Raw genomic sequence first — 24,557 nt, 5'->3', positions numbered from 1 at the left:
TGGCCAAGTAGCGTAAATGTCCTCCCGCCCGCCGAGCTGCCAGATTGGTGCAGGCGGGAGTCGGCGCCAGCAGAGGGAGGGACCACAGCGTGGAGGCTGGTCTAACCCCGACGGTAGGTACGAAGAAGGGAAATAAAAGGTTAGTGAACGTATTTTAAAATATTTTTTCACAGCGGCTTGCCCGGATGGGGTCCCCTGAAGGTGTTCCGGTGTGTTTTTGTTTGCTATGATTTTTATTTTTAGGTCTTCTCCCCCTCCCTGGGCCCGACTCCATCCTCGGCGGCACTTGGGCGGCAAGTGCCTTTGCCGCCGAGATTGAGAGCTCCCGCCCACTGCCGCGCAGATTGACGGCGTAAGCCATTGGTTGGCTGCCCGGCGGTAATGCCAATTCTTTTAGAGGGATCTTCCAGGCAAAGAACCGCCCAGTCTCTTGCCGACCGTCGGTGGTCCTTTGGGCGGCACTTGGGTGGGCCTTGGCTTCGACCAAGTTCGGGCCCAGAGATTCTATGAGCCTGGGTTCCAGAGATGAAAGCACAGAGCAATAAGCCACTACACCATCCCGATCCTGTAAGTTAACTACAATAGCAATGAGTGCTAGCTTGGCTCTAATTTAGCACTTGTCCCAGAGTCAGAAGGTTGGGGTTTAAGAACATTATCTATGCTGACACTTCCATGCAGCACTGAGAGAAAGCTGCAATGTCGAAATACCATCTTTCAGATGATACCTTAAACTGAAGTCTGTGTGTTCCGGTGGAAACAGGATCCCATGGCACCATTCAAAGAATTGTCTGCTACATTTGCATACAAAACAGTGATTACATTTCCAAGGTAATTCATTAGCAGGGAAGTGCTTTGCGACTGACCAACGTACCTAAGTACCTACTTCTTCCCTCCCTCCCTCCCTCTGACACCACTGCCCTCTGAAGTGCCCAGCAAGCGACTCAGTTCTATCAAACTGCTACAGGGAATCCCGCACAGAGCGCAGCAGTTGAAGAGAGAGGCTCACCGCCACCTTCTCAAGGACAACCGGGGATGGGCATTAATGCCGACCTTGCCAGTAAGATGCCCACATCCCGAGAATGAATTTTTATGTGGACTTGTGTTTAACTTTTCTGTTTACTGCCATGATCATCATCATCATCATAGGCGGTCCCTGGAACGAGGATGACTTGCGCCCACGAGTTCACAAATGTTTCAATGAAGGACCCGATGTTCCAGTCCAACTCTAATTGAAGGGGTGGAAGATGCCTGTGCGTGGATTTTTTTAACCTGTGGTGACCGTTGCACATCAGCCACCACACGGGCTTGACAGAGCTAGGTCTTTATCCAGTGGCAAGGGTTAACCAGGACAACTGGAGACCTGCTCTGCTGCATGGACCTAGTGCCCACATATCGCAGTGTGGACTGGCCCTTGCTGCCCCCGGGCACTCGGCTCTTCTGGGCCCCGTACCCTCATTCGCCGCATCTTCGCCCACGACCCTGTAATCATTTGACGAGTCCATGTGGTTGGCATGATATGCACCCAGGACCCAAAGGGTTTGAAAGGAAAGTTTTGAATAGCTCCAGTGATCTCACACTTGGGAGCTGGCAAACAGCATAGAATAGAATTATCCCCAGTTGGCAGGCCAGGTCGGTAATGTATCACTTGTCCATTTTGACCCTGAGCAGGTCGGTAGATCATTATTCTAATCTATAGTGTGATGGCAAGGGTGGGAGCATGGCATGCAATGATCCAACATAGCACCATCCTTCACCATCCATGAGGAAGGCACATAAACTGTGTGGCATCAGCAACACATTGCTATTAAGAACTTTTATTAGCAAAGGTTTAAGAATCACACTACACGTTACCAGATCATCCACCAGGCTCACAACCACCTGCCTCATCGTGGAGTGTCACTAATATTTAGGCAGAGTTCAATTCTAGCATTAGATTCTAGGAACATTAGGGTAGAAAACGGTGGTGGTGGGAGGCTGTATTACATCACAAAGGTTGATCGGCCTTGGCAGCTCACTGTTAATCATACTCCCGTGGTAGTTTCATCCAACATTAGCATAAGACAAACCCACAGCGTCCAGATAGTCAACGCATCACCAATTCCAGGCTAGCATCTACCAAAAATGCAACCCACCAACCCATTTATTATCTGCACGGTGCATAGTAGAGCCTCCAGACTACTGGTTGCCATAAGACAGGAGAAGAGAACCATGTTCCACGGAATAACGTTCTTGGGTCTTTCACAAATTGCCCAGAGCGAATGATCATACAGGTAACTTTTAGCACTGCATGGAAAATATACAAAGCACAGCAGAGAGTTAGGTCTCCAGTTACACAGGAGAGATTAGAAGACCCATTAACCCGAGAGATTCGAAAACCATTAACATGAGCGATTAGGACACGATCATCGGGCTGGATTTTCGCTCTTCTGCCGCCCCAGAATGAGCGGCAATGGCAGCGGTGAGCAGCTTCCGGGTGGGCGGGCCAGCTTCCAATGCCCCGTGGGGGTTTTTCGGGGGTTGGTTTCGATGGGGCGTGAAGCATTACCGCCTGGGAGAGGCGAGCCATTCTGCAACGCCTCTGGTTGCGACACCGGCTCAAGTTTTGGCTCCTGTCCGACCCGTATCGCTCCGTAGAGCGCCGTGCTGGGACTGCCTGTGAAAGCGGGTGGTCCGAGCTGTAGCGGTTGCACTGAGGGAAGTAATGTCCATCTCAGGTAAGTGTGATTGTTTATTATTTTATTTCACGATTTATGTTGTGGTGGCGTGAGCTATTTATCGGGAATGTTTTTCAGGGGTTTTTTTCTCTCCAGGCCTCTCTTACAGCACTCCTAGGCCGGTGTTTAGCTCGGGATCTTCGCATACTCAGCTGGCCTAGCGCCCTGAGAGAGGTGTACAATGCCTCCCTTAGCGCCCCGCCCCACACTCAGGGCCCAGCTGACCAATTTTGCTGACTGAGGCACAAACTGTTCCCGGGCGCAAACCTTACCGCCTGCCGCCATTACCGCCCCGAAATCAGCAACGCAGAAAATCTAGCCCCATATACCCAGCTCTGACCTGTCTGGTTAACAGTACTGTTATATGCAGCTCTGATCTATTTCAATAGTGCTGTTAGACCCACCTCCAATCAATTGGTATAGCCAGTTTAACCAAAACATAGATGTTACAAATACTTTTGGAATTAATTTACAGTGAAACAACATTTAACTTTTGAATGGTACTTTTCTAAGAAGTCTCATTTATTGGAGACAGGCTCATTGAAAGAGAAAGAACATTACCCGTTGCTTCTGTTCCTGTTGAAGAATGGGTAACCCCACAGCTGGACCTGGGTCTTGTTGGATAAGGTGGAATTAAATAAGCAAAGGGGCCCATTTATAAGTCCAAGACATGAAGTACCAAAGCAGGTGACCGAGGCAGCGATGGCCAGTCCGGAGTAAATGACAGACACAAACATCTACAGTCAGAAAGAAAAACAGTTACTCAACCGGTCATATGCATTCCATTTCCTCACTTTTTTTCTTTCAATTACCTTTTAGCTCCAGTGCTTTCTAATGTGTTGGATGCTGTTAAGTATACAAGAACTCCACGAGGCTGAGTACAGTGAGCTAAATTCAGTGCGACCTTAGTCTTCTTTATTACAACTTCAGAGTACCTTAACAACATGGCAGCCAACCTTTTATACAGGCCCTACACATGTGTGCAGGTGACCATTAGGACTCCAACAGTTGTGCTCTCTGGTGGCAAGTATTACATAGTTACATACATAACATCACTCCCCCCCAAAGTCTTTGGTACAAGTTATTTACAAGTTGAGGCGATCCGGAGCCCTTCGTTCCCTGGTTGATCGTCTAAGTTCATACCCTGGCGTGTGTGAGTTGGTCAGACCATTGCTGCACTGCACCGTGGCTGGTCTGACCGGACTGTCAGGAACAGTGGGTTCATCCTCGCGATTGACAGCGAGGTCGATTGCTGGGTTGGGTGTGTGTTGCTGGATCGTCGATGGTGATGTCCTCTTCAAGTCGTTCCTGGTTGTCAGTAAATCGCAATTTGGTCTGATCTAAATACTTTCTGCATGCTTGACCATTTAACAGTTTGATTATAAACACCCTATTCCCTTCCTTGGCCAAAACAGTGCCAGCAGCCCACTTGGGACCATGACCGTAATTCAGGACAAACACAGAGTCATTAACATCCATGTCACGTGAAACAGCCGCGCGATCCACGTGATCATTAAGATCCAGGTGGCCTAGGGAGAGCCTGGTTTTGAGGGCTCTCTTCATTAACAATTCTGCCGGGGGCACCCCGGTAAGTGAGTGGGGTCGAGTCCTGTAACTGAGCAGAATGCGAGACAAGCGGGTCTGCAGGGAGCCATCCGTCACGTGTTTCATGCTCTGCTTGATTGTTTGGACTGCCCGCTCCGCTTGACCGTTAGACACGGGCTTAAACGGAGCAGACTTGATATGCTTGATGCCATTGCAGGTCATAAACTCATTGAATTCCGAGCTGGTGAAACACGGTCCATTGTCGCTGACAAGGACGTCGGGCAAGCCATGGGTGACGAACATGGCCCGGAGGCATTCAATGGTGGCTGTGGAAGTGCTGAATGACATGATTACGCTTTCAATCCATTTGGAGAAGTGTCCACTACTACTAAAAACATCTTTCCTAGAAAGGGGCCGGCAAAATCTACGTGGATTCTGGACCACGGTTTGGAGGGCCATGACCACAGACTCAGTGGAGCCTCCTTTGATTCATTGCTCAGTTGCGAGCAACTGTTGCACTGATGCACGCATGACTCCAATTCCGAGTCAATGCCGGGCCACCAAACATGCGACCTGGCAATTGCCTTCATCATGAGAATTCCTGGATGGCTACTGTGTAGGTCGTGTATAAAAGTTTCCCTGCCATTTTTTGGCAAAACCACACGATTACCCCATAAGAGACAATCTGATTGGATGGACATTTCATCTTTGCGTCGGTGAAACGGCTTAATTTCATCTTGCATTTCCATGGGAACGGCTGACCAGTTCCCATTTAGAGCGTAACTCTTTACTAATGATAGCACAGGATCCTGGCTGGTCCAGATCCATCATTCTCAAAAGCATCCATAACCAGTAGCAAGTCTGCGGGCTGCGCCATTTCAACCCCAGTGATGGGTAATGGTAGCCGGCTGAGAGCATCAGCACAGTTCTCCGTGCCTGGTCTGTGGCGGATAACATAGTCATAGGCGGACAATGTTAGTGCCCATCTTTGGATGTGGGACGAAGCATTGGTGTTTATACGTTTGCTTTCTGAAAACAGCGAAATGAGCGGCTTGTGGTCAGTTTCAAGCTCAAACCGAAGTCCAAATAGATAGTGGTGCATTTTCTTAACCCCATATACACAAGCTAATGCCTCTTTCTCGACCATACTATAGGCTCTCTCAGCTCTAGACAGATTTCTGGACGCGTATACAACCGGTTGGAGGTTGCCCGATACATTGGCTTCTGTAACACACAGCCGACCCCATACGATGAGGCCTCACAAGCTAGCACTAAACGTTTACATGGGTTATAGTGTACAAGTAACTTATTTGAACATAGCAGGTTCCTGGCCTTCTCAAAAGCTGTGTCTTGAGATTTGAACCCAGTCGTCACCCTTATGTAGCAACATGTGCAAAGGCTCTAACAACGTGCTCAACCCAGGTAGAAAGTTACCAAAATAGTTGAGGGGTCCCAGGAACGAACGCAGCTCCTCCACATTCTGTGGTCTGAGTGCATTCTTGATGGCCTCTGTCTTTGAGTCCGTGGGTCTGATGCCGTCTGCTGCAATCTTTCCAAAAATTTGACTTCTGGCGCCAGGAAAACAAACTTGGAGCATTTCAGCCTGAGTCCCACTCTGTCTAGGCGACTTAGAACGTCTTCCAGGTTGTGTGTTCGGTGGTGTCATGACCAGTGATCAGGATGTCGTCTTGAAACACAACGGAGCGCGGAACCAATTTCAGAATACTCTCCATGTTTCTCTGGAAGATGGCAGCAGCCGAGCGAATCCCAAAACGGAACCTGTGGTATATAAACAGCCTTTGTGTGTGTTGATGCACGTCAGTCTTTTCGAAGATTCAGCCACCTCCTGTGTCATGTAGGGAAGGTTAGGTCTAACTTGGTGAACGACTTCCCCCCCGCTAACATTGCGAACAGGTCATCTGCCTTGGGCAGCAGGTACTGGTCCTGTAGTGAGACTCGGTTAATCGTTACCTTCTAGATTCTGACCGTGCCATCGCTTTTCAACACTGGAACAATTGGACTGGCCCACTCGTTGAACTCGACTGGCAATATGATTCCTTCGCATTGGAGTCTGTCCAGTTCAATCTCGACTTTCTCCCTCATCATGTATGGAACCGCCTGAGCCTTGTGATGGATGGGCCGTGCATTGGGGCCTAGATGGATCTGTATCTTGGCGCCTGTGAAGTTGCCGATGCCTGGTTTGAATAGCGAGGGAAACTTGCTCAGCACTTGGGCACATGAGGCGTCATCCACTGAAGATAGTGCTTTGATGTCGTTCCAATTCCATCTAATCTTTTCTAGCCAGCTTCTGCCGAACAGCGTTGGGCTATTGCCTGGAACAATTCACAATGATAGGTCATGCACAGCTCCACCATACGATACCTTCACTGCCGCACATCCAATGATTGGTATGAGCTGTTTGGTGTAGGTATGCAGCTTTACATTAATCGGGCTCAGTTTGGGCCTTTGTGCCTTATTGCCTCACAGTTTCTCGAAAGCCTTCTGGCTCATTATTGATTGACTTGCGCCGTGTCCAACTCCATGGATACTGGAACTCCATTTAATTTGACTTTCAGCATTATAGGAGGGCTCTTGGTGGTGAAGGTATGTGCCCCATACACTTCTTCCTCAGGTTGAGTTGCCTGTGCTGCGTGATCTGCGCTGGATCGATCATCCTCTGCCACGTGGTATGTCGCAGCATGTTTGCACATTCGCTGGAGGTGCCCCATCATTGCACAGCCTTTGCACACGTAGTGCTTGAATCGACATTGCTGGGCCCAATGATTACCCCCGCAGCGCCAACACGGTGCTAATGGATTCACATTCACCCCCGATGGCGGACTCTGAGTCATCACACGTCTTGCTGCTGCAGGTGTATAGGTCCTGCCATATACAGTTCGGCCTGCTAGTGACATCGTTTTATGCACAGTACTTGCCGGTGAGTTTCGATGTTGAGAAGATATCTGTTTGGTGTTATGTTCTGTGGCCATGCATGCCTGAGCGATCGCGATGGTCCTGCTCAGGTCTAGGGTTTTGGCAGCCAGCAGCTTTCGAAGAATGACCTCGTGGCTGATGCCCAGCACAAAAAAGTCCTGCAGCATTTCCCCCAACGCAGCTCCAAAATTGCAATGTCCCGCGAGGCATCAGGTCAGCGACATAATCTGCCACGTCCTAGCCCCCGGAGCGATGGTGTGTGTAAAAACAATATCTGGCCATGAGGATACTCTCCTTCGGCTTGAGGTGGTCCCGAACCAGCGTGCACAATTCTGTATATTCCTTCTCCGTTGGTTTTGTCAGTGTGAGCAGATTCTTGATGAGGCCGTATATTTTAGGCCCACAGACGGTGAGGAGAACCGCCCTGCGTTTGGCCTCGTTAGTGTCTCCTTCCAGCTCGTTGGTCACGAAGTACTGGTCGAGGCGCTCGACGAAGGCTTCCCAATAATCACCCTCTACGGATCTCTCTAATATTCCAACGGCAGCCATGGTTGCGTGAAGGTTCGTATTCTGTTACTCATCGCCAATTGTTGTGTATAGAAGAACTCCACGAGGCTGAGTACTGTGAGCTAAACTTAGTGTGACCTTAGTCTTCTTTACTACAACTCCAGAGTGCCGAAACAACATGGCAGCCAACCTTTAATACTGGTCCTGCTGTGTGTGCAGGTGACCATTAGGGCTCCAACAGTCGCGCCCTCTGGTGGCAAGTATTACACAGTTATATACATAACAGATGCCTTAACGTAACTGGACTGGTTTGCCCAAAGGCCCAGTCACTTTCGGCAGCGAAGAATATAAACCCGAAGGCTTTGGTTCCGATCCCAGTCTGCATTCAGTTGGCTGCTCTCAACGATGGCAATGATAGGAATTCTATCATTGGACTTAAACCCTTGGATTAACTAGAGGAAAATTAACTATGGCAAGTACTCACAGAGTGTACATGTGTGTGTGGGGTGTGTGTGTGTGGGGTGTGTGTGTGTGGGGTCTGTGTGTGGGTGGTGTATGTGTGTGTGTGGGGTGTGTGTGTGTGGGGTGTGTGTGGATGGTGTATGTGTGTGTGTGGGGTGTGTGTGTGTGGGGTGTGTGTGTGTGGGGTCTGTGTGTGGGTGGTGTATGTGTGTGTGGGGGGTGTGTGTGTGTGGAGTGTGTGAATGGGGTCTGTGTGTGGGTGGTGTATGTGTGTGTGTGGGGTGTGTGTGTGTGGGGTGTGTGTGTGGGGTCTGTATGTGGGTGGTGTATGTGTGTATGTGGGGTGTGTGTGTGTGGGATGTGTGTGTGTGTGGGTGTGTGTGTGGGGTGTGTGTGGGGGGGGGGATGTGAGGGGAGGGGTCAGTGTGGGGGTGGGGTGTGTGTGTGGGGGGAGATGGGTGTCTGTGTGAGGGGGGGAGGTAGTGTGTAGGGGGGGCCGTTTGCGAGGGTGGGGTGGGATGTGTGTGGGGGTGGGGTGTGTGTGTAGTGTGTGTGTGGGGGTGGTGTGGTGTGAGGGGTTTTGTGGGGATAGGTTGTGTGTGGGGGAGAGGGGGGTGTCTGTGTGTGGGGTGTGCGGTGTGTGTGGGATATGTGTGTGTGGGGTGTGTGTGTGTGTGTGTGTGTGTGGGGTGTGTATGTGCATTATGTGTATATGTGTGTTGTGTGTGTGCAGTATGTGTGTGTGTGTGGAGGTTGGGGGTGTGTGTATGGGGGGCGGGTGTGTGTGGGGTGTGCATGTTGTGTGTGTGGTTGTGTGTGTGTGTGTGTGTGTATGCAGTGCGTGTGTGGGGTGTGTGTGTGTGGTGTGTGTGTGTGGTATGTGTGGTGTGTGTGTGTGGGGGGTGAGAGTGTCTGTGTGTGTGTGTGTGTGTGTGTGGGGTGTGTGTGTGTGGGGTGTGTATGGGGGGCGGTTGTGTGTGGGGTGTGTGTGTGTTTGTGGAGGCTGGGGGTTGTGTATGGGGGGCGGGTGTGTGTGCGGTGTGTGTGTGTGTGTGTGGAGTTGGAGGTTGTGCATGGGGGGGCGAGTGTGTGTGGGGTGTGTGGGGTGTGTGTGGAGGTTGGGGGGTGTGTGTGGGGGGTGTGTGTGTGTGTGTGTGTGGGGGGGGGGGGTGTGTGTGTGTGTGTGTGTGTGGGGTGTGTGTGTGTGTGGGGGGGGGTGTGTGTGGGTGTGTGTGTGTGTTTTGGGTGTGTGTGTGTGTGTGTATGGGGTGTGTGTGTGTGTGTGTGTGTGTGTGGGGTGTGTGTGTGTGTGTCTGTGTGTGTGGTTGTGTGTGTGTGTGTGTGTGTGGGGGGGGGTGTATGTGTGCGGGGTGTCTGTGTGGGGTGTGTGTGTGCGGTGTCTGTGTGTGTGGAGGTTGGGGGGGGTGTGTGTGGTGGTTGGGAGTGGTGTATGGGGGGGTGTTGTGGGGGGTATCTGTGTCTGTGTGAAGCCTGTGTTGTGTGCGTGAATACACCAAAAGTGCAAAGGACTAGGTTGGGTTGTGATGCGCCTCCAATCAAATAGTCTGCCGATAATTATTTAGCAGCTGATTATCTGTAATCCAGGAAGGAGTCAGCACCTTCAAGAGATGAACACAAGGGGGAAAAGAAAAGTGGCAAAAAAAAATCTGGATACAATTCGTCGAGCCAAATGGTTGTCCATGTGATCAGCACAGTGATTCACACACACACCATCAGTGTGATCAGCACAGTGATTTCCACAAATCCCATTAATACATGCTATAAGATGAGTAGCATCTCGAGTGTGACAGAGAGTTTGCAAGGCTATTCACTCCCAGAATGTAATCAGTTAGACATTCATGTGAAGGGTGGTCAGTCAGACTGGGCTTACCTTAACCCTCGGGCAGCTGCAGAAACAGCAGCAACCATCAACGGCAGCAGCGTTAATGTGAAGTGCAGCCACAAGTACCTGAGGAGAACAAAGTCATTGAGCTACAGATTCAGTCCATGAGCACAGGGGAATCTGCACAAATCTTCGGTCATTACAGAATGATTGTTATTTCAAACCCTCTCTATTCACAGACAGTAAGGAGAGAGACCAGTGTTAGACCTCACAATTGTAAGCTTCAGTTTGAGGTTTATGCAATCTAATTTTGCCTTTCAAAGAGTACATGACACTAATTTGGGTGGCAGTGTGAGCTGCGAGGAGGATGCTATGAGGCTGCAGAGTGACTTGGATAGGTTAGGTGAGTGGGCAAATGCATGGCAGATGAAGTATAATGTGGATAAATGTGAGGTTATCCACTTTGGTGGTAAAAACAGAGAGACAGACTATTATCTGAATGGTGACAGATTAGGAAAAGGGAAGGTGCAACGAGACCTGGGTGTCATGGTACATCAGTCATTGAAGGTTGGCATGCAGGTACAGCAGGCGGTTAAGAAAGCAAATGGCATGTTGGCCTTCATAGCGAGGGGATTTGAGTACAGGGGCAGGGAGGTGTTGCTACAGTTGTACAGGGCCTTGGTGAGGCCACACCTGGAGTATTGTGTACAGTTTTGGTCTCCTAACTTGAGGAAGGACATTCTTGCTATTGAGGGAGTGCAGCGAAGATTCACCAGACTGATTCCCGGGATGGTGGGACTGACCTATCAAGAAAGACTGGATCAACTGGGCTTGTATTCACTGGAGTTCAGAAGAATGAGAGGAGACCTCATAGAAACGTTTAAAATTCTGACGGGTTTAGACAGGTTAGATGCAGGAAGAATGTTCCCAATGTTGGGGAAGTCCAGAACCAGGGGTCACAGTCTGAGGATAAGGGCTAAGCCATTTAGGACCGAGATGAGGAGAAACTTCTTCACCCAGAGAGTGGTGAACCTGTGGAATTCTCTACCACAGAAAGTAGTTGAGGCCAATTCACTAAATATATTCAAAAGGGAGCTAGATGAAGTCCTTACTACTCGGGGGATCAAGGGGTTTGGCGAGAAAGCAGGATTGGGGTACTGAAGTTTCATGTTCAGCCATGAAATCATTGAATGGCGGTGCAGGCTAGAAGGGCTGAATGGCCTGCTCCTGCACCTAGTTTCTATGTTTCTATGTTTCTACACCTTGTGCATATTAATACTGATATCACACGCCCAACGACCGTGTTCATTGTTAATTTTTTAATTACTAATCATAAATGCAATCTTTCACATTTGGCCAATGTATTGATATGTTAGAGGGTTCATCAAGCAAGGCCTTATGGGTTGAATTGAAGAACATAAAGGGGCGACAACACTACTGTGAGTGTACTATAGACCCCCAAACAGTCAGAGAGAGATAGAAGAACAAATGTGTGGGCAAATTGTTGTGAAGTGCAAAACCTATAGAGCTGTAATAGTGAAGGATTTCAACTACCCGAATATTAACTGGGCCCTCTCCTCTTCTGACCCCGAATTCATGCCTCTCCTGGGCCCTGATCAGGTCCCTCTATAGTCTCTCACCACTCCTTCGTCCTGACCTCACCGCTCCTGCTGTATCTGCCCACACTCCAATCACCGACCCGGACCTTGATGATGTCCCTCATTGCTGCCGTCGCCCTCCTGCATCAGCTCGCTTGAAGTGGTACGCCGTCACCCTGCCCATGGCCTCCGCTCGCTGCTCCTTTTATGGCCCCAACCTGCCGCTGATGGTCTCTCTCAGGGGCAGCATGGGCTAGCCCACACTGCGATATGTGTGTGTACTAGGTCCGTGCAGCAGACCAGATCTCAAGTCGTCTTGGTTAACCTTTGCCACTGGACCAAGACCTAGCTCTGTCAAGCCCGTGTGGTGCCTGGTGTGCAATGGCCACTACACGTTAAAAAAATCCACGCACAGGCATCATCCATCCTTCAGGATGTAGTTCAGGACCTGGAATATTAGGTCCTTCACTGAAACACCTGTGAACTCATTCTCTATGGCGTGGAAGCAAGTCATCTTCATTTCAAGGGACTGCCTATGATGAGATGAGACTATTAACTGGGAAAAAAGTAGTGTGAATGGTACTGAAACATAGAAACATAGAAAATAGGTGCAGGAGTAGGCCATTCGGCCCTTCTAGCCTGCACCACCATTCAATGTGTTCATCACTGAACATGCAACTTCAGTACCCCATTCCTGCTTTCTCGCCATACCCCTTGATCCCCCTAGTAGTAAGGACTTCATCTAACTCCTTTTTGAATATATTTAGTGAATTGGCCTCAACTACTTTCTGTGGTAGAGAATTCCACAGGTTCACCACTCTCTGGGTGAAGAAGTTTCTCCTCATCTCGGTCCTAAATGGCTTACGCATTATCCTTAGACTGTGTCCCCTGGTTCTGGACTTCCCCAACATTGGGAACATTCTTCCTGCATCTAACCTGTCTAAACCCATCAGAATTTTAAACGTTTCTATGAGGTCTCCTCTCATTCTTCTGAACTCCAGTGAATACAAGCCCAGTTGATCCAGTCTTTCTTGATAGGTCAGTCCCGCCATCCCGGGAATCAGTCTGGTGAACCTTCGCTGCACTCCCTCAATAGCAAGAATGTCCTTCCTCAGGTTAGGAAACCAAAACTGTACACAATACTCCAGGTGTGGCCTCACCAAGGCCCTGTACAACTGTAGCAACACCTCCCTGCCCCTGTACTCAAATCCTTTCGCTATGAAGGCCAACATGCCATTTGCTTTCTTAACCGCCTGCTGTACCTGCATGCCAACCTTCAATGACTGATGTACCATGACACCCAGGTCCTGTTGCACCTCTCCTTTTCCTAATCTGTCACCATTCAGATAATAGTCTGTCTCTCTGTTTTTACCACCAAAGTGGATAACCTCACATTTATCCACATTATACTTCATCTGCCATGCATTTGCCCACTCAATTAACCTATCCAAGTCGCTCTGCAGCCTCATAGCATCCTCCTCGCAGCTCACACTACCACCCAACTTAGTGTCATCCGCAAATTTGGAGATACTACATTTAATCCCTTCGTCTAAATCATTAATGTACAGTGTAAACAGCTGGGGCTCCAGCACAGAACCTTGCGGTACCCCACTAGTCACTGCCTGCCATTCTGAAAAGTCCCCATTTACTCCTACTCTTTGCTTCCTGTCTGACAACCAGTTCTCAATCCATGTCAGCACACTACCCCCAATCCCATGTGCTTTAACTTTTCACATTAATCTCTTGTGTTCCCATGTGCTTTAACTTTGCACATTAATCTCTTGTGTTCCCATGTGCTTTAACTTTGCACATTAATCTCTTGTGTGAGGGTGCAGAATTCCTAAATGCATTCAGGTGAACCTCTTTAGCCAGTATCTAACAAGCCCAACAAGGGAGGGGTTGGTTCTGGACTTAGTTTTGGGGAATGAAGAGGGGCAGGTGGAAGGGGTATCAGTGAGAGAGCATTTTGGTGCTAGTGATCATAATTCAGTAAGATTTAGGGTAGTTATGGAAAAGGACATAGGTGGACCAGGAAAAAAAGTTCTCAATTGGGGTAAAGCCAATTTTGCTGGGCTGGGATGGGATTTGGCCAAAGTGGACTGGAAACAGCTACTTGATGGTAAATCAGTGTCAGAGCAGTGGGAAGCTTTCAAGGAGGAGATCCTGAGGGTACAGAGCAAGTATGTTCCCTTAAAGAAAAAGGGTGGCACTAACAAATCTAGAGCCTCCTAGATGTCAAGAGACATACAGGGTAAGATAAAGAAAAAAAGGGAAGCTTATGACAGATACCGAGAACTCAACATTGCAGAAATCATCCACCCTTCTAGAGGAGTATAAGAAGTGCAGGGGTGCAATTAAAAGAGATATCAGGAAAGCAAAGAGAGAGCATGAAAGAATGTTGGCAAGTAAAATCAGGGAAAATTCAAAGATGTTTTATAAATACATTAAGAGCAAGAGAATAACTAGAGAAAGAATGGGGCCTATTAGAGACCATAAAGGAAATCTGTGTGTGGAGGCAGAAGACGTGGGTATGATTCTTAATGTATCTATTTTCACAAAAGAGAGGGGCGATGCAGACTTTGCAATGAGAGAGAAGGAGTATGAGATATTAGACGAGATAAAAATAGTGAGAGAAGAAGTATTAAGGGCATAAGCAGTTTTGAAAGTGGATAAATCCCCAGGCCCAGATGAAATGTATCCCAGGCTGTTAAGAGAAGCAAAAGAGGAAATAGCAGAGGCTCTGATCACCATTTTTCAATCCTCTCTGGCTACAGGTGTGGTGCCAGAAGACTGGAGGACTGCTAATGTTGTACCTTTGTTTAAAAAGGGAGAAAGGAATAGACCAAGTAATTACAGGCCAGTCAGCCTAAGCTCAGTGGTGGAAAAATTATTGAAAAAAATCATGAGGGACAGGATAAATCTTCATTTGGAAAGACATGGATTAATCAAGGACAGTCAGCATGGAATTGTAAAGGGAAGGTCGTGTCTGACTAACTTGATTGAATTTGTCGAGGAGGTAACAAGGAGGATCGAAGAGGGTAGTGCGTTTGATGCAGTGTATATGGATTTTAGCAAAGCTTTTGATCAGGCCCCACATGGCAGACTGGTCACAAAAGTAAATGTCCATGGAATCCAGGGCAAAGTGGCAAGTTGGATCCAAAATTGGCTCAGAAGCAGGAAGCAAAGGGTAATGGTTGATGGGTGTTTTTGTGACTGGAAGGCTATATCCAGTGGGGTTCCGCAGGGCTCAGTGCTGAGTCCCTTGCTTTTTGTGGTGCATATCAATGACTTTGACTTGAATGTTGGGGGTATGATGAAGAAGTTTGCAGATGACACTAAAATAGGCTGTGTGGTTGATAATGAAGAAGAAAGCTGCAGAATGCAGGAAGATATCAATGTACTGGTCAGGTGGGCAGAACAGTGTCAAATGGAATTCAATCCGGAGAAGTGTGAGGTAATGCATTTGGGGAGGTCTAACAAGGCAAGGGAATACGCATTAAATGGTACAATACTGAAAGGTATAGAGAAACAAAGGGAACTTGGAGTGCTGGTCCACAGATCCCTGAAGGTAGCAGGCCAGGTAGATAAGGTGGTTAAGAAGGCATGGAATACAAGAACAGGCAGGTTATGCATGAACTGTATAAAACACTGGTTAGGCCGCAGCTGGAGTACTGTGTCAGTTCTGGTCACCACATTACAGGAAAGATGTGATTGCACTGGAAAGGGTGCAGAGGAGATTTACAAGAATGTTGCCTGGACTTGAGAATTTTGGCTATGAGGAAAGATTGGAAATGCTGGGTCTGTTTTCTTTGGAACAGAGGAGGCCGAGGGGAGACCTGATTGAGGTGTGTAAAATTTACGAGTGGCCTGGATAGAGTGGATAGGAAGGACCTGGTTCCCTTGGCAGTGGGGTCAACAACCAGGGGACGTAGATTTAAAGTAATTGGGGGGAGGTTTAGAGGAGATATAGGGGAAATTTCTTCACCCACAGGGTGGTGGAGGTCTGGAACTCACTGTCTGAAAAGGTGGTAGAGACAGAAACCCTCACCACATTTCAAAAATACTTGGATGTGCACTTAAAGTACCGTAACCTATGAGACTATGGACCAAGAGCTGGAAAGTGGGTTTAGGCTGGATAGCTCTTGGTCGGCTAGTGCAGACACGATGGGCCGAAATGGCCTCCTTCCGTGCTGTAAATTTCTATCATTCTATGATTCTATAGTATTGAACAACACTGTTCTACATTGTTTGGCTCCTGCTGTTCTTTGGCGTCAGCCTTTGAGTCCATTTGGTAGGAAAAATAAAAAAGCAAATTATTATTTAAATGGGGAGAGATTACAAAATGCTGCGGTACAGAGGAATTTGGGGGTCCTTGTACATAAAATAAAAAATGTTAGCATGCAGGTACAGCAAGTAATCAGGAATGTTGACCTATATTGCAAGGGGGATGGAGTATAAAAATAGGGAAGTCCTGCTACAACTGTACAGGGCGTTGGTGAGACCACACCTGGAGTACTGCGTACAGTTTTGATCTCCTTATTTAAGGAGGGATATACTTGCATTGGAGGCAGTTCAGAGAAGGTTCACGAGGTTGATTCCTGAGATGACGGTATTGTCTTATGAAGAAAGGTTGAGTAGGTTGGGCCTATACTCATTGGAGTTTAGAAGAATGAGAGGAGATCTTATTGAAATGTATAAGATTCTGAGGGGGCTTGACAGGGTAGATGCAGAGAGGATGTTTCCCCTTGTGGGGAATCTAGAACTAGGAGGCATAGTTTCAGAATAAAGGGTCGCCCATTTAATACGGAGATGAGGAGGAATTTCTTCTCTCAGAGGGTCGTGAATCTTTGGAATTCTCTGCCCCAGAGAGCTGTGGAGGCTGGGTCATTGAATATATTTAAGGTGGAGATGGACAGATTTTTGAACAATAATGGAGTCAAGGGTTATGGGGAGCGGGCAGGGAAGTGGAGCTGAGTCCGTGATCAGATCAGCCATGATCTTATTAAATGGCGGAGCAGGCTCGAGGGGCCAAATGGCCTACTCCTGCTCCTATTTCTTATGCTCTTATGTTGATTGCCCCTCCTTGTTTGGTTTTATCTGTATGTTTAACCAATTGGCATTGAGTTTCAGAACCCAAGTTATTGATGTAGATTAAAAATGTAGTGGTCCCAACATGAACCCTGGCACACCCCACTCAGTATTCCCCCACACCCTCCCTTTAACCACTACCCCATGTTTCCATCCTTTAACTTATTTCTTATCTTTACCCACGTTTTGCCCTTAATCCCCACAGCTTTGGTTTTATTGAGTAGATTTTCATATATCAAATGTTTTTGGGAAGTCTAAATGACACAATTTCCTCGAGTCCACTTGCATTGTCACTTCCTCAAAGAAGTCAAGGAGTTTGGTCAGACATTTTCTGTCCTTTTTAAAGCTGCGTTGCCTGATGTTTCATTAGATTGTTGTACAGATAATCCTCAACTGTACTCCTGAAAAGTAGTTCCATCATTTTACACAGAACTGAAGTAAGGCTAAAGGGCCTGTAGTTGCCTGTAGGTCCATGCAGCAGAGCAGGTCTCCAGTCGTCCTGGTGAACCCTTGCCACTGGATAAAGGCCTGGCTTCTGTCAAGCCCATGTGGTGGCTGATGTGCAACAGTCACCACACGTAAAAAAAATCCACACACAGGCATCTTCCACCCCTGGAGTTCAGGGCTGGAATATTGGGTCCTTCATTGAAACATCTGCAAACTCATCCCTTTTGGTGTGGAACCAAGTCATCCTCGTTCGAGGGACCACCTATGATGGAATTGCCTGTGTCTGTTCCTCTTTGAACATTAGCCTGTTGCCAATCCATTGGTACTTCCCCAATATCCATTGACTCCTTCAATGATTGGCAGTGCCTCGCAGATCTCTGCACTAGTACTTCTCAACACTAGGAGAAATACCATCTAACTGAGGGATTTATTTGATTTAAGCCCTTTCAGCTTGTCTAAGAATTCCATCTCATTTATATTAATGTCGTAAATGCTGCCTTGATGCTTTTAGTTTTGGGGAGGCCATGTTGCTCACATCTTCCCTTGTGAATACTTGAAGGAAGTCATCATTCAAAATATTAGTCCTCGGTTTAAATCCATTTGCATCTTTTAATGTTTGAACCTCTTCTGACAGCTCTCCAACTATAGTAGGACTGAAGCGATTTTATTTATATTTTGTCTTTGTAGCTACACTTTATTCTAAGTCTCTCGCAGCCCTTTTGATTGCTCTTTTAACTGGTTTCTGTGTGCTCTGTGAATCTTTCCCTTGTCATGTGTCAGCTGTGGCTCAATGGGTAGCACTCTCGCCTTTGACTCAGAAGATTGTGGGTTCAAATCCCACTCCAGGGACTTGAGCTCAAAAATTTAGGCTGACCCTCCAGTGCAGTGCTGAGCGAGCACTGCACTGTTGGAGGTGCCATCTTTCGGACGAGCCGTTAAACAGAGGCCCTGTCTGCCCTCTCAGGTGGACCTAAAAGATCCCATGGCTCTATTTCAAAGAAGAGCAGGGGAGTTATCCCTGGTGTACTGGCCAATATTTATCCCTCAATCAACATAACAAAAACAGATTATCTGATCATTATCACATGGCTGTGTGTAGGAGCTTGCTGTGTGCAAATTGGCTGCAGCGTTTCCCACATTACAACAGTGACTACACTCCAAAAGTACTTCATTGGCTGTAAAGTGTTTTGAGTCATCCGGTGGTCATTAAAGGCGCTATATAAATGCAAGTCTGTCTTTGTTATTAATGGACGTTAGCTAAATGAATGAGGATAAATAAAGGGGAAAACAATTAAGGTGGACTCTGCACTCTGAAATCACTCGCCCACTGCTGCAAGTGTGATCCGGCAGCTATTTCTGCACAGTTCATAACACTTGAGAAGAAATGTGTTGTTTTTCTCTTTCCATTTCATCATAACATCCTTAAGCAATTGCACACTGCTCCTTCTATGTGACAACGCCTTTCACACTCCCTTTGTCAGCTGACGGTTCCTCCTTTAGTCACTGTAGCTTTTCCCACTGCTTTTTTCTACCTTGAATGTTGCTTAACTGACATTAACTTCCTGAAAACTGCCCACTTAGTCTGCAATGTCTGTTACATCGCGGCCCGGATTTTGCGAAACTCTCAGTGTTCCCCATCGCTACTCTGTGAAACAGACAGCAACTTCTGGCAACCGCACATGTGCAGTTAAGCAGGAAATCTAGAAGTTGCTGTCAATGATTCCCTGCTGCTCCGCGACCCTGCAGATGGAGGTCCGCACAGAATTAGTGATTTGACGTCAAATTCCCCTTTTACCTGTAACACTGCTGTTTAAAAAAAACAAGTTAAGCATGGTTCAGTGAAGTAATGGCTTACAAAGTCACAATTACTCTCTGGCCCTGAAAAATTATTTGTGTCATGTCAATTTTTTCCATGATGATAAAAATTCCAATTTTTTAAAAATAATTTTTTTAAAGTTGTTTATGATAGTTCATCTTCTACCTTAATCCCATGAGTGTGCCCCAATCTTTATTTTGCTCTCTGTAAAATGATTTAAAAAGTGAAGGGTAATCAGTGCTTTTTACTTCCTGGTTTAGAAACATAGAAACTAGGTGCAGGAGCAGGCCATTCAGCCCTTCTAGCCTGCACCGCCATTCAGTGAGTTCATGGCTGAACATGAAACTTCAGTACCCCCTTCCTGCTTTCTCGCCATACCCCTTGATCCCCCGAGTAGTAAGGACTTCATCTAACTCCCTTTTGAATATATTTAGTGAATTGGCCTCAACTACTTTCTGTGGTAGAGAATTCCACAGGTTCACCACTCTCTGGGTGAAGAAGTTTCTCCTCATCTCGGTCCTAAATGGCTTAGCCCTTATCCTCAGACTGTGACCCCGGTTCTGGACTTCCCCAACATTGGGAACATTCTTCCTGCATCTAACCTGTCTAAACCCGTCAGAATTTTAAACGTTTCTATGAGGTCCCCTCTCACTCTTTTGAACTCCAGTGAATACAAGCCCAGTTGATCCAGTCTTTCTTGATAGGTCAGTCCCACCATCCCGGGAATCAGTCTGGTGAATCTTCGCTGCACTCCCTCAATAGCAAGAATGTCCTTCCTCAAGTTAGGAGACCAAAACTGTACATAATACTCCAGGTGTGGCCTCACCAAGGCCCTGTACAACTGTAGCAACACCTCCCTGCCCCTGTACTCAAATCCCCTCGCTATGAAGGCCAACATGCCATTTGCTTTCTTAACCGCCTACTGTACCTGCATGCCAACCTTCAATGACTGATGTACCATGACACCCAGGTCTCGTTGCACCTTCCCTTTTCCTAATCTGTCACCATTCAGATAATAGTCTGTCTCTCTGTTTTTACCACCAAAGTGGATAACCTCACATTTATCCACATTATACTTCATCTGCCATGCATTTGCCCACTCACCTAACCTATCCAAGTCACTCTGCAGCCTCATAGCATCCTCCTCGCAGCTCACACTGCCACCCAACTTAGTGTCATCCGCAAATTTGGAGATACTACATTTAATCCCCTCGTCTAAATCATTAATATACAATGTAAACAGCTGGGGCCCCAGCACAGAACCTTGCGGTACCCCACTAGTCACTGACTGCCATTCTGAAAAGTACCCATTTACTCCTACTCTTTGCTTTTGTCTGACAACCAGTTCTCAATCCACGTTTGCTGTCTGTGCTAATTCTTCAACGTGATTGGTTACTTAGCCTTCTTGATGACATCATTGCTGCTGGAGATCTCCTCGAGTGGGCGCCAGAGTCAAATTAAAGTCGGGACAGGTGAAATCGATGCTGCAGAGATCGCTAGATCTTTGTGGACAACTTTCTTCCAGGTCAGCACCAGCGCCGACACTTCGCCGCAGAGCACAAAATCCGCTCCTGTGTGTTCACTCGCTGAACTGAAGATACTGATTGGACTCGAGGCCATTTGATGAGATGTTTGAATCGCCACGTCTCATATAGGCCCTCATTTTCAGATCTCAGAACCAGAAACTACAGCCCTATTTGCATATTCCCTTTATTTCTTGAAAACGATCGGGCTTATTCCTCCGCCACACATTTGCTTATTTTACTTCGATTGTCCACATGCAATGCTCAAGTGTGAACTCGTTCAAATAGACATAAATTGCACAAGTAGGATTGAGAACCCACTTTCAACTTCAACCAGAGCCCAACAAGCAGGGAGATGGATTCAGTGATCGAAATGCAATATTGTTTTACAATTGGTACTACCCACACAGCGTCTAAATCCAATTATAACTTCATAACTGCTTACCCCATCTCGTAAATAATTGGACATACTCATCATAAGGCTAAAGGGCAAATATATTAATTTTCAGGAATACAACAAGTTTGTGTAGCTGTTGCAATGTAATATTCATGAAGAATATACTTGTTCAAATTTAACAGTTCTCGGATTCAAGCCCTTGTACTGAAAACTACAGAGCTACACAATACAGAATTAGAGAAATTGTACATTGTGCCGCTCCTGTGAAAGGCATGTTCATGCTTTGCTCGGCACAATATTATCAACCTTTGGTGCACTCAGATAACCAGGCCCCCTCTTACTGTACCTTCTTGGTATTCTGTAACTTCCTCTACCACAGATTCATTGTCACATAAAGTCCTTCATGCCCGCTGTGGGGCATTGCTGCAAAATGGTCACCGCTGGAAGCTCAGGAGGCTCGGCATTTTATCTAACCCCGCCCCCAGACCATAAGATTTCAGAAGTCTCCAAACCAACAGACTTTCGCAAAACCTGCATGGCGGTTTATGACGCTGTGTATAAATGTATACGAATGATTCCACAGTTGCTCAAGCCTCCTTCCTCTAAGGTTACAGATTCAGGACAGCCCAAAGTTAAGGACTTTCTTAACAGATATGAACCCTTCACATGTTTGCACGAGGTTACTTGCTCCACTGTCATATCAGGAGCAGGATCTCATCTTTTCCGAGTGTCTCCACTAGGCCTGGTCTCTCTACCTATCTCCGATTGCACACAATCCTGCTGCCCAATCCCTGCCCCACTGCTGCCCCGAGACCCATCTCTCTTCATCCCTCCTTCCCGGAGACCCATCTCTCTCCCTCATCCCTCCTTCCCCGAGACCCATCTCTCTCCCTCATCCCTCCTGCCCGGAGATCCATCTCTCCCTCAGCCCTCCTTCCCCGAGACCCATCTCTCTTCATCCCTCCTTCCCCGAGACCCATCTCTCTCCCTCAACCCTCCTTCCCCGAGATTATCTATCTCCCGCATCCTCCCTTCCCCGAGACCCATCTCTCTCCCTCATCCCTCCTTCCCCGAGACCTACCTCTCTCCCGCATCCTCCCTCTGTATGGCCCCGAGACTCCTCTCTCTTCCTCTCTGCTGACGTTGGTTCGTGTACTTGGAAAACAAAACTCACTCAAATATAAATATTTTAAGTATATAAAATATACCCACTACGTATAAATTATACACCGTATACAAATTATTTAAACTATAGTCTACAAATGATATAAAACACTATAAATCAGATGCCTATTGATATACAATTAATGTTATTAATTCACCTTTATTCCCACAGCTCTAAAATTGTTTAAAAACTTATGTAAGTTGTTCTAATTTTCCAATTAATTTAGTTAAGTTCAATTGCTGTGCAATTTTTTTTTCAAAATGTAATCAATTTTACCTTCATTTATTTTTAAACATACATTTTATTCCCAACAGCAGCAGATGTGCCAGCACAATAATCCTTGCCTTGTTACTGAGTCTAACTTCCTGTCCTGGAGTAAACTCTCTTCTCAAGGGATATGGGAACAGTGCGGGAAGGTGGTGTTGAGGTGAATGATCAGCCATGATCTCATTGAATAGCGGAGCAGGCTCGAGGGGCCGAATGGCCTACTCCTGCTCTTATTTCTTATGTCCTTACGTTCTCCATATTCTCGATTTGAGCACAAAAATCTAGGCTAACACTCCAGAGTTGTACTGAGGTTGATTTGTCAGAAACGTTAACTTAGCTTCTTTCTGCAGCCTGAGTGTTCCCAGCATTTGCTGGTTTTATTCCAGATTTCCAGCATCCACAGTATCTTGCTTTTGTATTAGTGAAAGAAGGCAGTAGCCCCACAGCCCGACCCCACACATAACACCCATCTTATTACAAACTTTTCAACAGGAATCTGAAACACACAGACTTAGAAAGAAGACGGCGGCTTTGACCACAGTCAGGTTTGTTAAAGAGAGAGCTGTGAGGGCTTTCACCGTGCCAAATCGATTAGAAATGCTGGAGAAGAGTTAGAAGCCACCTTGCTGAAGTGAAGTAAGACTGATGTGGGGGTGATGTGTGGTTTGATTGCGGAGAACGAGCTGCTTGTTTACAGTTTTTGGAAAGAAACCTAACTCATCAACATTGGGCGCGCTGTTTATTTTGTATTATGACACTGACTGAGAGAAGTGCGCCAAGTCACAGCTGTCATTCTGTACATTCACCTTCCTGTCAAATCATCGATTCATATCAAGCCTCATCTCGACACATGCTGGCTCTGCTTTTGCAGAGATTGAAGGAGTTGGAAGGGCGAAAGACGCGGATATCCAGTTCCCAGGACAGACTGGGGTATGATTGCACCCTGGTATACTCTGCCGCACAAGAAACTTCTCCAAGGCACAGCCAATATAGGGAACAGCCCTGAACTGATAACTCCCTTACGCCTCCAAGCCTTGGAGAAGAAGGCTTGTCTTGTGCCGATGGAGATCTCAATGGACCATTTGTAAAGCGCTGCTCCCCAGTTCCCTGAGCCTAGCCCCACGGTCTATGCACTTTGGGTTAAAGTGAGAAGATGGTCTTACCATGAATCCACTGCCCCATAGTCCGGGCAGGAAAAGGGCCTCCCAGGAGATATGTTGGTCCATCAGATATTCCGTCTCCCCATTTGGGAAGAGCAGTGTGACACTGGCGCCGAGGGCGATGACAGCCAGAGGGATGAGGATTAAGCCAACGATGCGAGCACAGCGACCAGGACACATTCTTAACAGTTCGCCCCCGGTCAGACTTCTTCATCTCCGGCCAGTGTCACCAGGAAGCTCTGCTGACCCGAACCCCTCCCTTTGTAGCTTCTCTTGAGTGCACTGGTGGCGGGGGCGGGGAGTGAGTCCGAGCTGAGCGCACAGATCTCCAGGGCAGAACAGATGGCTAGTCCTCTCTGGGCTCCTCCTGTCATTTCCTGGAGCGGTGACAACTTTCAAACCCACAGTCTATCGATCACCAGCGAGTTCAAGACACATCCTCAACCGCACTGCGATCATGTTCCGGGATTGAAAGATAGACTCTTACGCAAAGAAGTTCTCAAAGCGACGGGTTGCAGGTTATGTGATCAGTTGTGCAATCAGTTTTCACACATGATCCCGCAAACAGCAAATGAATGAATGGCCAGGTCACCCCTCCTGCGAGTGCCAGGACACATTGGCCAATTACCACTCTGGTCCTTGATTGTCCAACAGTTTTAATTGCTGGCAGTAAATCACACTGGAGCTACCACATTTCCTGATATGTTATCATCATAGGCAGTCCCTCGGAATCGAGGAAGACTTGCTTCCACTCCTGAAGTGAGTTCTTTGGTGGCTGAACAATCCAATACGAGAGTCACAGACTGTCACAGGTGGGACATATAGTGGTTGAGGGAAGGGGTGGGTGGAACAGGTTTGCCTGATATGTATAGTGTGTGGTAGAGTGGGAAATCTCCCATGCTATGCTCCACTGGTGGTACTGATTGGGGTAGGAATGTTTTTTCCAGGACACCAGAACTCCCTGCTCTTGAAATAGCACCAGAAATCTTTTTTAAAAATAAAGATTTGCATTAATATATTATCTTTCACAACCTCAGGATGACCCAAAGTGCTTTACAGCCAATTAAGTACTTTTGGAGTGTAGTCACTGT

General features: G+C 47.2%; 1 protein-coding gene across 2 annotated transcripts; it reads right to left on the bottom strand.

The window, feature by feature from the left end:
* Window positions 1-1,616: 1,616 nt before the first annotated feature.
* LOC139265819 (transmembrane 4 L6 family member 5-like) lies at window positions 1,617-23,940 on the bottom strand. 2 transcript variants are annotated; one of them, XM_070883273.1, is made up of 4 exons: window positions 23,470-23,940; window positions 10,054-10,131; window positions 3,276-3,451; window positions 1,617-2,283 (listed from the first exon to the last, which is right to left on the bottom strand). In XM_070883273.1, the coding sequence occupies exons 1-4, from the start codon at window positions 23,644-23,646 to the stop codon at window positions 2,106-2,108; spliced, it is 609 nt and encodes a 202-aa protein (XP_070739374.1). In that variant the 5' UTR covers window positions 23,647-23,940; the 3' UTR covers window positions 1,617-2,105. The 2 variants fall into 2 exon arrangements, with proteins under 2 accessions (XP_070739374.1, XP_070739375.1); XM_070883274.1 differs by lacking the exon at window positions 10,054-10,131.
* Between the last annotated feature and the right edge of the window lie 617 nt (window positions 23,941-24,557).

This window comes from Pristiophorus japonicus, chromosome 6 (genome assembly GCF_044704955.1).
Source record: "Pristiophorus japonicus isolate sPriJap1 chromosome 6, sPriJap1.hap1, whole genome shotgun sequence".
NCBI classification, from domain to species: Eukaryota; Metazoa; Chordata; class Chondrichthyes; family Pristiophoridae; genus Pristiophorus; species Pristiophorus japonicus.
Note: the sequence above shows the minus strand (reverse complement) of the source record. Positions and strands in the feature narration are given on the sequence as shown.